At 53.3% G+C, this 13,197-nt stretch overlaps 1 protein-coding gene across 1 annotated transcript in view; it reads left to right on the plus strand.

Moving 5' to 3' along the window:
• RAP1GAP2 (RAP1 GTPase activating protein 2) overlaps positions 1–11,051 on the plus strand; it is a 212,587-nt gene extending 201,536 nt beyond the window's left edge. Inside the window, exons 19-26 of the mRNA XM_068529854.1 lie at positions 36–173; positions 2,002–2,120; positions 4,671–4,784; positions 5,044–5,161; positions 5,669–5,795; positions 9,486–9,562; positions 9,956–9,994; positions 10,884–11,051. Of these exons, the coding sequence (XP_068385955.1) occupies positions 36–173; positions 2,002–2,120; positions 4,671–4,784; positions 5,044–5,161; positions 5,669–5,795; positions 9,486–9,562; positions 9,956–9,964 (702 nt within the window). The 3' untranslated portion in view covers positions 9,965–9,994; positions 10,884–11,051. The remainder of the gene's footprint in view (positions 1–35; positions 174–2,001; positions 2,121–4,670; positions 4,785–5,043; positions 5,162–5,668; positions 5,796–9,485; positions 9,563–9,955; positions 9,995–10,883) is intronic.
• The last annotated feature ends 2,146 nt before the right edge of the window (positions 11,052–13,197 follow it).

A 13,197-nucleotide genomic window follows, 5' to 3' on the forward strand; every position in this document is an offset into this window, starting at 1 on the left:
AACCCTTAGGCCCCTGTCCCCTGCTCTCCCCACAGAGGGCCATCCGTGTGCGCAGCCACTCCATGGAGACCATGGTGAGCAGCCAGAAGAAGCAGCATGGCGGGGGCATCCCCGGCAGCCTCAGCGGGGGCATCTCCCATAACAGCACGGAGGTCACCAAGACTACCTTCTCGGTGAGAGCCGCAGGCCCTGGGGCAGCACGTGGGTCCTGGGGAGGGTCCCCCAGGCCTCAGTGGGGGAGGCTTGGGCCAGGTGATGAGACCAGTGATGACAGAGGGAAACTGAGGCTGTTTTGGGGGTGAGCCCAGGCCCTGCCCTCTGAAATGGAGCCTCCATCCCGGGTAGCGCCTGGGGCTGGCCCGGCCTAGAGGCCCTCCCGTTGTCCTGTTCTCTGAGTTTCCTCGACAACTGGGCCTCCTCCTGAAGGCCGACCCTGCAAAATGGGCCTGAAGCGAGTTTCTTTGCTTGGGAGCTTGGGACCCGTGACTGTGAGAAGAGTGTCCTTGCTTTGTTATTATTAATGGTAACAGTAACTGCCCTCCACTTGCTGTGCACCAGGCACTGAGTTGAGTCGTTCACAGACATTATCTCATCCGATCCTGTGACAGCTGTCTGGGGTAGGTATCGATGTGTTTGTTCTCCATTCCTCCTTGAGGAAAAGGAGGCCCAGAGGTTTTAAGTAACTTGCTACAGGCCACCCAGGTAAGCTGAAGAGCTGGGATTTGAATGCAGGTCTCCCTGATCCAAAGTCAAAGCTCTTAGTCATTGTGTAGACAGTTCCCAAGGAAAGCCTGGCAGGTCTGTGGGTTTGAGTGTGGTCTGCTCACACCAGGGGCTGGCCAGGGAAGGAACCAGTCAGTCCTTTGAAAAAGCAAAGTGACTTTGGATTTGTATAGACTAGTCTTTTCTTTTTTTTTTTTTTCATAAAATGTCTGAAACATTTATATTAACATATTTCCATATAGACTAGTCTTTTCTTCCCCTTTCTTCTTCTTTTTTTTTTTTCTCTTCTCTTCCCTTCCTTTCCCCTCTTTTTTTTCTTTTCATAGTGGAACGCATCCACCATGATACCAACGATTAGTATTTTAAATGGTCTTGCATAATTCATTTAACTTACCAGATATTTTCATAGCCATTACCTTGTTCCTCCCAGAACGTCTGTGAAGTGAGAAGGGCAGAGCAGTTATCTTCATTCTGTGGATGAAGAGACTGAGGCCCAGAGAGTTTTGTCACTTACCCAAGGTTGCACAGCATGTGGATGGCAGAAGTTGGGGCCTGGGTTAGAAGCCTGGTGGGCTCTAGAGATTGGCTGTAGGCTCTTGTCTCCCCCTCCTCAGCCTCCCACCTCTCCATGGTCCCCCTGTGTGTGGCCGAAGCAGAGCCATGTTCTTGGGGGGCTTCCTTTGCCCGGGGCTGTGTGTGGACCTGATTCTGCTGCTCCCAATCTGTCTTATTATTGTGACACCAGCTTGGACCCATTTCTTTGTGAGCAGCTGATGGAGAGTCAGGAGCCCTGGGCTCTTGTGCTCGTCTGCTGGTGATTTGCTATTACGACCTTGGCCGAGTCTCCTCACCCCTCGGCTCCTCAGCTTTTTCACTGGTAAAGCGTGAGGCTGGACCAGGTCTCTCCCCGGGCTCTCAGCTTTGTGGTTCTCAGTCTGTGACCCTGAGTCATCCTGTCCTTATAAATATGCAGGGCTCTCCTTAGGGTGGCCCTGACCCCGTGTTCCTCCAAGAATTCTGGTCTTTGGTAGATTGTTACCTGGGGCCACAAGGTTTGGCTTAAGAACACAGGAAAACATGCTGCAGGTGGCTTGAATCTTAGGGTCCCAGATCCCATAACTAGATCCCAACCTTCCTGGCTGGCTTGCTGTTTTCTGGGATCTCCTCCAGACCAGCTGGGGATTGCAGGACCTATTGTAGGCCAGAAAGGGGGCTAAGAGGAAGGAGAGCTGGGTTTTGGGGTGTGGTCAGCACTCATTCTGGCGGTTTCATTGGCAGCCTCCGGTGGCAGTGGCAACAGCGAAGAACCAGTCACGGAGCCCCATCAAGCGGAGGTCGGGGCTCTTCCCCCGTCTGCACACGGGCTCTGAAGGCCAAGGGGACAGCCGGACACGATGGTAACTGTCCCTTGTGGGGTTTGTCAGCTCTCACCACTGCAGCAGCCGTCAGATGGATGCAAGAGCCGTTAGATGGATGCAACCCATCCTTGGGGAGGGCTTTGCATAGGTTCAGGAGATGGCTTCCTTTTGACCCTGGTCCCTCCTTCAGGGACCTGCACACCCCCGTCACCCACTCAGATCCTTATCCACCGAGGCAGATTTGCCTGGTCTCTGCACAGGACTTTCCAAAGTTGTCCTTGTTGCCTTTTGACCCAAACTAGAAACATTGCTTGGATTCTTTTTTTTTTCTTTGCCTCCTTTTTCAGTGCTTACTCAAATGTCCGCTCTTATGGAAACCTTCCCTGATTCTACCAGGCAGAGTTCATCAAACTTTCCTCTGGGCTTCTAGAATGTTCTCTCTCTCTCTCTTTTTTAAAGCAACTCTCGTACTGCATCATACTTAACCAGTTCCTGCTAATGGTCTTTCTGATCCTTTAATCACTGAGCCCTCTTGTCATTTAATTCGGCAAGCAGCATCGCTGAGTGCCTGCCGTGTGCTGGGCTCAGTGCTCTGACAGAGCTACAGAAGATGCAAACCTGCCTTCCAGAAGCTTACAGTCTTGTGAGGGAAAGGGAGGCTTTTAGGCTGATGTCCAGGCCTCCAAGTTGTCTGTCTTCAGCCCTGGATGGCACCATCCCCTGAGCTTGGGTGTGCAGGACCAGGGCCAGGTTTATGGAGGGGGATGAAAAGCTCTGTTTGGAATCTGTACATGTGAGTGAGTCCTTGTGGGCCCCCCAGGAGAGAAGGGCAGAATTGGGGGTGGTCAGAACTGCAGGTCTTGAGCTTAGGAGAGAGGCCTTGACTGGAGAAGAAGCGATGGGAGTCCCTGGGGGTGGAGGTGGTGTTTAAAGAGGGACCAAGGAATACGACCACACAGGGGGGTGTATAGAATGCCTGGGGAAGACCTGCGTTTTAGGGCAAGTGGAGAGAGAAGAGCTGGTGAAGAAGACTAGGAAGAAGATGAGAGAGGAGAGAGCCTGGAGGTGTAGGGGTGAGGGGGTGGATCTTAGAGGCCAGGAGAGGAGGCATTCCAGGAGGGAGGGGCAGCTGTGTCAGGCACGCAGAGAAGTCCAGCTCAATGACCCAAACCCCTGCTCGGGTTGACAATTAGGAGGTCATTAGCGACCTCATTAACAGTGCATTGAGGCACCTCTCGCCTCTGGGATGTCTATAAAACAAAAAGATAAATAATAACACATGCTGGGAAGGATGTGGAGGATTTGGAACCCTCGTGCATAGCTGTTGGGAATGTAAAATGGTGCAACTGCTTGGGAAAACAGTCTGGCAGTTCACCAGAGGGTTAAACAGAGAGTTACCAAACGTCCCAGCAATTCCACTCCTAGGTATGTACCCAAGAGAAAGAATACACGTGTCTACATAAAAACTAGCACACAGATGTTCATAGCAGCATTATTCATAATAGCCAAAAGTGGAAACAGTCCAAATGTTCATCACTCATTGAATGGGTAAATAAAATGTGGTATATCCATAGAATGAAATATTATTTTGCAACAAAAAGGAGTGAAGCACTGATACCTGCTACAACACAGATGAACCTCGAAAACACTATGCTAAGTGAAAGAAGTCAGTCACAAAAAGACCACACCATATTGTATGATTCCGTTTATATGGAATGTCCCAAATAGGAAAATCCATAGAGACAGAAAGTAGACAAGTGGTTGCCAGGGGCCAGGGGGAGGGGAGAATGGGCAGTGATTGTGAGTGGGTCCAGAGTTTCTTTTAGGGGGGACTAAAATGTTCTAAAATTAGATCATGGTGATGGTTGTACAACTCTGTGGATATACTAAAAACCATCGAATTGCACACTTTAAATGGGTAAATTGTATGTGGATTATATCTCAGTAAAGCTGTTATAAAAATAGAAGTGCATTGAGGACAGGCCCATCATGTCTCCAGCAGCGGGCACCGGCTAAACAGTGTGTGTCTGTGCATGGTCTTTGGTAAATTAGAGGAGGAGGGAACCCCGGAGCCCCGGGCCGAGAGTGGCCCACGTCCCAGCACAAGGGCCACCTCATCACCCGGATCCAGAGCGTTCATTTTACAGTCTGTGTGAAGTGTGTCCCCTGGAGTTAAGCAGCGGGTGGCCCGGCCAGCACCCTGAGGAACCCATGTGTACTGGGTTTTTTCCCTGTTGGGTGGATGTCCCAGACCCCTTCCATTCCCTCTGTGGCCTGCCCTTGACCTGGAGCTCTGCTGGGAGGGATGGCCAGCTTGGGTGGGGGGTGGACTTGGGCTCAGGGACATCAAGCCAGGACTCTTGCTTGATAGGTCTTGACTCTCACTCAGGAGCCTGGAGTAGCCCCTGATGGAGCAGAGAATTCTGTTGTCTGTTGCAGTGTCTGAGGGGGGCTCGGGTGGGAATGGAGGTCCGGTGGCCGTGCTCTGGCAGGGGCACTATGCCCCACAGGTCCCCATGGTGCTGAGTGCTGGTGGTGGGTTGGGGCCTGGGCCCACGGCCTCACTCCTCTTCATCCTCACTTCCTCAGCGACAGTGCATCCAGCAACCCGAAGACCCCAGAGGGCGGACACTCTTCTCAGGAGATAAAGTCCGAGACCTCATCCAATCCCAGCTCTCCGGAAATCTGCCCCAGCAAGGAGAAGTAAGAGAGTGTTGGTCGTTGCGGGGGCTGGCTTTAGCCACCTGGGGCCCGGGAATATGTGCTTTGCTCCAGGCAAGCTGAGAGTCGGCGTCTCTTGCCTTGGGAACCCTCCGGAACACAAAAGTCCACCGGCAGGTGCACGCGGGGGGCTGCTGGTGGGCGAGCTCAGGCCTGCTGGGCCTGCCTCGTCCTCAGTCCCGGGAGGGCCGTGGCGGGGGTCTCGGTGTGTGACCAGGGCCTGCCTTCCTGTTGCCCGCAGGCCCTTCATAAAGCTGAAGGAGAATGGCCGAGCCAACATCTCCCGCTCCTCCTCCAGCACAAGCAGCTTCAGCAGCACGGCAGGGGAGGGCGAGGTCATGGAGGAGTGTGACAGTGGGGTAGGTGTGGCCCCGTCCAACCCTGGGGAGCAGGGGGGGCACCCTGGGCCCAGCCAGACACCGCTCTGTGCATCAACATAGCTACTGTGGGCAGAGCCCCGTGCAGGCTCTGCAGGCAAAAGGAGACGCGTGGAAACAGGAGAGGGCCCAGTCGGCCATCGCCACCCTCTGGGAGCAGTGGTTCAGTGGAGGGGCGCAGGGTCCTCCCTCAGAGTGACAGACGAGCAGCAGCAGGGGTCAGAGGCCAGACCGAACGGTGCCCCTGCCGTGGGGTTTCCAGCTGGAGGGGGGAAGGCTCAGCCCTCTCTGTGGGGCTGGGTCAGGGCTACCTCCTGGGGGACGGGGGGAGAGGTTGGAATCGGGGGTGAAGGCAGCAGAAGGAAAGAGCAGGTCCAAGTGGGGAGTGAGAGGCAGTGGCTGCCCGGGGTGGGACCGGGGGGAGCGGACGGCTGCCTGTCTCAGGCTGCGGGGGTGGAGCTGCGTCACTCGCCCAGCCTCTCTCCCCAGAGCAGCCAGCCGTCCACAACCTCTCCCTTCAAGCAGGAGGTGTTTGTCTACAGCCCGTCCCCAAGCAGCGAGAGCCCCAGCCTGGCGGCAGCCGCCACCCCCATCATCATGAGCCGGAGTCCGACAGGTCAGTGGCATCTCGTGGGCGGTGTGTGCCGTGTGGCCAGCGGAGGCGGGGCTGTGGCCTGACCGTTGTTGGTGGGGCACGTGCCCCAGGCACACGGAACTGGCCCGTTTCTATTTCGGCCCCAAAGTATTAGGGCCTCCGGCGCTGCCAGCTCACCGCATCGGTTCATCACCCTTCAGAGGCCTGTGTTCTCATCCCCTCCTTACTCGTGGGGAAACTGAGGCTCAGAGAGTTCAGTGATTTGCCAGGGGAGCTGGGCTTGTGTGATTGGAAAGCTGAGGCTCTTTGCCTGACCTCTCGCCTCACCCCATCACCGACCCAGGGCCCCTCTGTCCCAGCGACCATCCTGATAATACGGAGATAAGGGGTGGGAGGAGTGTTGCAGGCGGACAGAACAGCACTAGAAAGGCCTGGGGGGAATCCAGAGACTGTGTTCCGGACCCGCACGTGGTTCAGTGCGGCTGGAGTGCACGGAGGGGACAAGTGAGAGAGGAGACAGTGGTTAGGACAACAGGCTGGGGCTGCCACGGGGACCCTGGTGAGGATTTTGCATTATCCTGCCAGCAGTGGAAGCCGTTGGAGGGCCTTCAGTCTTTGAAGGTCCTTTAAGTATAGAAGCGCCATCCGAAGGAGAGAGACCGTTTTGGCGGCTGCAGCTGGCTGAGCAGAAAGGATTGGTGGGGAGTGGGCACAGGGAGGGAGAGCAGTGAGGGGTCACAGTGGCTGGTGAGGGGTGACAGGGCCATGGATCTGGGGGGCTATCTGGGGCAGTGGGAGAAGGATGCGGATTCAAGGGATGTACAGGCTCACTAGTGGGGGTTCAAGGAAGGCAAGGAGTCCGGGCCTTTCAGGGTTCTGTGATCCCTGCAGTCGGGCAGAGAAGGAGGAGCCAGCTCTGGGGAGAGGGCGAGGGGTTGGAGCCCAAGGGGCGTCCAAGCGGACATGTGCTGTAGGCACCACTGGGTGTTGGGGGTGCCTGTAAATCAGAGCCTTGGTCCTTCCCTCGAGGAGGGCAGCATAGTGTGGGGCAGGACTCTGGAGCCTGGGTCCAAATCCTGGATCTTCCACTTACTAGTGATGTGCCAATGGGCAGGTTACTGAGTCTTTCAGTGCCTCAGTTTCCCCAAGTGAAAAATGGAGAGAGGGGACTAGTTTCTACCTCGTATGGTTGGTTGTGTGAAGAGTAAAAGAGAGACTTATAAGAGACTTAGAACTGTTAACCTAAGTATTTGTTAAACAACGAGAATAAAACAGTAGTGTAATCAGTGGTTCTCAACTGGGGCGACGTTGCCCCCCAGGGCACGTTTGGCAGTGTCTGGAGGATTTTTGATTTGCATGATTGTGGGACGGGAGGGTGCTGCTGGCATCTAGTGGGCAGAGGTCAGGGATACTGCTAAGCATCCTACGGTGTACAGGGCAGTCCCCACGACAAAGGATTACCTGGCCCAAAATGTCAGGCTGAGGTTGAGGAGCTCTAATCGAAATGATAGAAACACAGGGCCAGTGGGCCCACAGGGTGGTTTAAGCCACAGTGCTTCTGGGGTTCTCATGGTGAAGGAATGTTGGCAAAAGGCGACATGTGATGTTGGGGATAAGGGGAAGGCCTGGTTCACAAGCAAACAATCGCTTGTGTAGTGCGGCAACCCCCCACCCCCTGCCGTGCCTGGGCAGCTGTGGAGCTGGGTTCTAATCCTGGTGCACCATTGGCAGCCCCACCTCTCTGAACCTCAGTTTCCTCATCTGTAAAGTGGGGTAGTAATACAAATTCCCTGGTTGTTTTTTTTTTAACAAGGCTTAATTAAATACTGAAGGAATGAATGAATCTATAATCAAGACTGGATCTGACTTGGTATTAAATAAATATCAAAATAAATAAGGTTTCAAGTAAAAGGAGGTTTAGAGTATGACTTGCTGAAGATCACCCAGGGCAGAAGGGGACCTACAACGGGTCTGTAACACCTGCCCAGTGCTTATTGCGACCCCACTGCCTATGGAGTATTTAACCCTGAGGAGCTGCCTCTTACCCACAGCCCCACAGGAGTTATGCTTTGTACCCGCAGGACCACGGTGGGTTTGCGGAGATCTGGAAACCTGTTTTAGGGGGAGAGACAGGGCCGAGGAGAGGGAGATGGCTGGGAGGGCCTGACATCTGATCCTCCATAATCTCTGATGCCCTGGTTGTTGGTCATTTCACACCTGGGCTCCCTGGGGCCCTGAGGGGGGCTGGTGGGTCACACCGAGAGGTGATCATAGTGCTGAGTGGAACCCTTGAATATGAAGCATCAGGACTAAGTCAGCAGCCTCCAGGTGGAGTGTACTGAGCTGTAGATTCTCTCAGCCAGAGGAAAATCAGAAAGCCAAGTGGCCCCCCCGGCCAGTGGTGTGCTGGTAAAAATGTTTGACAACTGGCTCTCCCACCATACACATACACACACACACACACACGCACGCACGCACACATGTTATGTGTTTACTGTAAATTTTACTGATATAAAGGATCTGAAGCACACAATTTATAAATAATGATAAAATATACAATATTCTTTTTTTTTAACATCTTTATTGGAGTATAATTGCTTTACAATGGTGTGTTAGTTTCTGCTTTATAACAAATGTCCATTGACAGATGAATGGATAAAGAAGATGTGGCACATATATACAATGGAATATTACTCAGCCATAAAAAGAAACAAAATTGAGTTATTTGTAGTGAGGTGGATGGACCTAGAGTCTGTCATACAGAGTGAAGTAAGTCAGAAAGAGAAAAACAAATACCGTATGCTAACACGTATATATGGAATCTTAAAAAAAAAAAAAAATGGTTATGAAGAACCTAGGGGCAGGACAGGAATAATGACGCAGATGTAGAGAATGGACTTGAGGACACAGGGAGGGGGAAGGGTAAGCTGGGACGAAATATACAATATTCTTTACTATAAATCGACAGAGCCAACTGATTCTCACAAAGCACCTTTACTGATATTTGCCCAACCTTTGTATCCGTAGACACCGTAAGGTTCCAAATGACGGACAAGTATAGTTCCGACATGAATGATGACTGATATTATTTTTTCAGTGATGTGAGCAACTTCTTTGCTGAATCAGATAATAGTTTTCAAATACTGGAAGAGTATTTTCTCAGTTTTTTGTGCCATTCACAATGTAATGGCTATAGACAAACACATTTTCAAGTCTAATCTATATTATTAACGTTTTCTCCATGAGTTTCTTAAGTCTAGACAAGAAAACAATTATTCAAGCTCTGATTTATAGTTTGCTGATTTCTCTGGTGCGAATACTCCTGGCTGACCTCAAGCGCCCATTGTGACATGGAGTTGGGAAGAACTACCGGACAGATATAATAGACGTAAATAACCTTAGGAGAATAAATAATAGTAAAATGTAGTGAAATAACTAGGAAATGATAACTTCTGAGTATTTATTACCTTTGGGGAATATAATTTGTTTAATTGTAAGCTTATATAATTAAAAAAAAATAACTATGTGTAACAACCAGCTCACATTTCTGAAAATTTGAGAGTTGGCTCTCGTGAATCGGTGCAGGTCAGCTAAAGTGCCTAGTGGAGAGGAGGCCCCCCTTCTCCTGGCCTCCGTATCCAGCCCCCACCCTGAAGCCCCAGTGACCTCTGCAGCCCCACCTCCTCTCAAGGGCTTCCTTCTTTTTCCTAGACGTCAAAAGCAGAAACTCCCCGAGGTCAAACCTGAAATTCCGCTTTGATAAGCTCAGCCATGCCAGCTCCAGTGCGGTGAGGATCTAGGGGTGTGAGGGTAGCTGGGGGAGCTTCCCACCTCCCATGCTCCAGCCTCGGCCATCCTTCCTGGGGGTGGAGGAAGAGGGCGCCTCACACCTCACATGGGGGGAGGGGGGGAGAAGCCCTGGTCAGATCTGGGGGTGCCGTTGGTTTCCGCACGGTGCAGGCACCAGCCTGGGGCTCGCCAGCCACCGTGGCCACGCTTCCTGTGTTAGAGCCACACCCTTGGACACAGGCAGGTTCCAGTTGGGAACTGTTGCTCCTGGGGTCTCATGTCCCTTCCCGGGCTCTCCAGAGAGCTGAGCACTGAATATACAGAAGCTGTAGTTGGTGGGGATTATGTTGTCTAGTTATTTAAAACTCTCATATGGATTTTTCTTGAAACAGGGTCACTAATGTGAAAGAGGAGTCCTTCGCTTGTCAAAGGTGGGTCAGGTGTTAGTCCTGCTGTGGCCACAAGGGAGGGTGTGTTACTAAGATTGGGGCACTTGTGGCCTGATAGTGTGAGAATGGCCAGAGAGATCCTGACCAGCGGGTGGGCTAGTCACCTCTTCCCTGGAGCCTCTGTGATGGGGCCCAGCTCTAGATGGGGAAGAGGGCAGATGGTCTCGGGTGCCGATGGGAAGGTTTGCCTGATAGGATTGGGCCAGACTCGCTGAGTGGGTCTCCCTTCCCCACAGGAGCTTGTTGCAGCAGGCAGAGGGCAGTAGCCCAGAGCCCTCCTTCCTCACTTGGCCCCCTTGCCTCCCTGTTTTGGCAGCCTTTCCCTCCTTGTGTCTTTGGCCAGGGCTCTGGGCTGAGATGTGTCCTCCTTGTGCGTCCAGAGATGCTCTGGTCCCCTAAACATTGTTCGGGATGAGCCCAGGGAGGACCCTGCTCCCAGCCCCCAGCCAGGGGTGCATGAGGTTTACAGCAGAGCAGGGCATGGGTCCAGCACTCCACCACCAAGGCCTGGCCTCCTGCTACGGCAGTCACTAGAGACCTTTCTGACTTCCCAGCCCTCTCCCTGCCATGGGGCTCCCAGGGGTGTGAGTCACATTTGGAACCAAGGGGAGGGGCACAGCTGAGCCCACGTTATGTAACCCTGATCTATGTAAATGGGAATGTTGACACTCACTCCAACTCCCATCATGTACTTCAGATGTCTGGTTCACCAAAGTAATGTTTATGCCCAACTTCTCGGGCTGTAGAAAGTCTGCACCCTTGTATTTGGCAGCCTCTCGTCCTAAGCATGTGTAGCCATGGGCACATATGTCTCCTTCTCTTCCTTTACCTACTATTTGGTCATCATCTCCCTTCTCCTTGTTTCTTCCAGGGAAGCCCAATTCTGTCTTGGAGAAGGCTCCTATTCCAGCAGTTTGGGGGTGCCGTCCACTACTCTGACTGTCACAGGCCTGCTTTTCCACTGGTCACCTGCCCACCAGACCAGCTGTCTGTCCCAGTGTCCTGACCTGGCCACAGCCTTGCCCATCCCTGCCAGCACCTCCCCCTCTCTGGACAAGGCCTCATTCCTCCAGGCTCCCCCTGCTCCTGACCGCCTGATGTGATGTGTGTCTGGGTCATTTGTCATCTTGTTCTGTCTGCAGGGGAGCGAGTTGGGCAAGGGGGGATCTGGGTACCGGTCAGAGTCCAGAGAAGTAGAGAGAGTGGTGAGGTGGGCAGCAGAGACTGACAGCAGGATGCTGCACCCAGGCAGGGGCAGCGCCGTGTCCTGGACACGGCAGGAAGGAGGCTGTAGCCACAGCAAATGCATTTAGTGGTGGTGGAGGGACCATTTTTCCAGGAACCCAGATTTGTAGCCATCCTCGAAGGTGTCCTGATAGAAGTCGGTTCTGCCGCTCCCACGTGTCTGGAGATCCCAAACTTCTATTTGCTTCTGTGCTGGGAGTTTCTTATCCATCTGCTGACATCAGGCCCAGGTTGCCTCTGTCCCTGCTGCCTGTGTATCTTGAGCCACGAGGCCGGTTGAAGCTGAGCCCCGGCTGGGGGTGTGCGGGAGCGGGCGCCGGGTTCTTCCTGGACGTCCTCATTTCCCACAGGCTCCTGATGTGGTGGCTGTGGGAGAAGCCATCAGTCTCTCCCCTCTGAGCAGACGCTTTTCCCTTGAAGGGGTGGGCAACGGGAGCGGGAAGGCATTCAGGGAGAGCCAGCAGCAAGTCCCGGGCACTTGGCCAAGGAAAACCTCAGGGCCCAGGGCTACGCCGGGATCCAGGTCTCTGCCGGTGGTGGAGGTTCGTGGGAGGCGTAGAGAGTTACTTCAGCCCACCCACTTAGGCGGGAGTCCGAGAGAGGGGTAGGTGGGCCCCCTAAGAAACAGACCTGAGAAATGGCCTCTACCCTCTGTTTGCTAATGGGGGTGCTCTGGGCAGGATCTGAAATGTGAGGGACAACTGGTCAGGTTGGTTGGGCCATGTGTGGGTGTAGCTCTTAGGTGTGGGAAGGGGTGGTGTTTATGTGTCTGGCCTCTGCGGGGGGCCCAGTGCTCTGGGGGGCTCTTTCCGGCTACCAAGCCTTTTGGTCCTAGCAGGGCTTGATCCCTCCACCCCACTACCCCTAAGTCCTCCTCTTCCCCTCTCCAGCCACAAGAAGTCTGTAGGCATTTGTCACATCGGTGGGATTCCTGCAACCTGGGTCCCAGCTGGGTGCAGTTCAGACACTGCCTGTCACCTGCACCCTCAGCCAGAGCCACCTTTGCTGGGCTGAGCCAGCTCGCTCTCTGAGAAGCGGCCCCTCCTCCCTTCTCACCCATCTGAGTCTGCAGTGCGGCAGGTCATTTCTGCTGACTGGCCGTGGTGGGGTTTAAGGCGAGGTATCCTCCAAGTTAAACAGAGTCTGAAGAGCAGACCCTTGAGGTGCTACAGCTCCAAGTGTGCATGGGGCCTTAGTGACTCAGGGCTGCCAGGGTGACACAGGCTGGGCACCTGCTTTACTGAGCAGAGGACAAGGATTTCCAACCAAATGCTTTATTTGCATTGGGATCTGGGCCTATTCCCAAGGCAAGACATATAAATGTTACGCTTGTTTTTGACTGATGTGACAATTTCCCTGTTGCTTTTGCTTTTAGAGCAAAACTTTGATCCTTCATCCCCCAACTCACGTGGACTTTGTGGGATCCTATTTACAGGCTGGGTGGACCTCTTCCCTCATGCTAGAAATGTGTTTACTTAAAGTACTAGTCCAGTAAGATTTATTCTAGTTAGAAGGTCAACAAATGTCTGTTTAGCTTTTATTAAAAATCCCTGTAGCGGCACCCACTGCTAGGCCTGCGGATTCTGGCAGCGTTCTGTTGGCTGGGTTTCTGAAGGAACTTGAAAGGTCAAACTGTATTTCTTTAAAAACTGTTCCAGGTTCTGGCTCGCTTCTCTGGGTAGCTGGTATTTACAGCTGCCTGCTGGTTGAGCTGTGCTGTGTTTGTCGTGGTCTGGGGGTCCTCTGGGGTTTTTAGGTTGTCTCCATTCTGTCCTACTTGAGAACCTTATAGCCACCTTCCCCCACTGCTCTGGCTGCTCTCCCTGCAGGCCCCACCTCCTGGGAGGGCTTTGCCCCCTGCCTCTGAGCCAGTGGCCAGGATGGCTGGGTGTGTCCAGAGAAACTGAGAGGCGTAGGTGGGCCCCCTAAGAAACAGACCT

Source organism: Eschrichtius robustus, chromosome 20 (genome assembly GCF_028021215.1).
Source record: "Eschrichtius robustus isolate mEscRob2 chromosome 20, mEscRob2.pri, whole genome shotgun sequence".
Lineage (NCBI taxonomy): Eukaryota > Metazoa > Chordata > Mammalia > Artiodactyla > Eschrichtiidae > Eschrichtius > Eschrichtius robustus.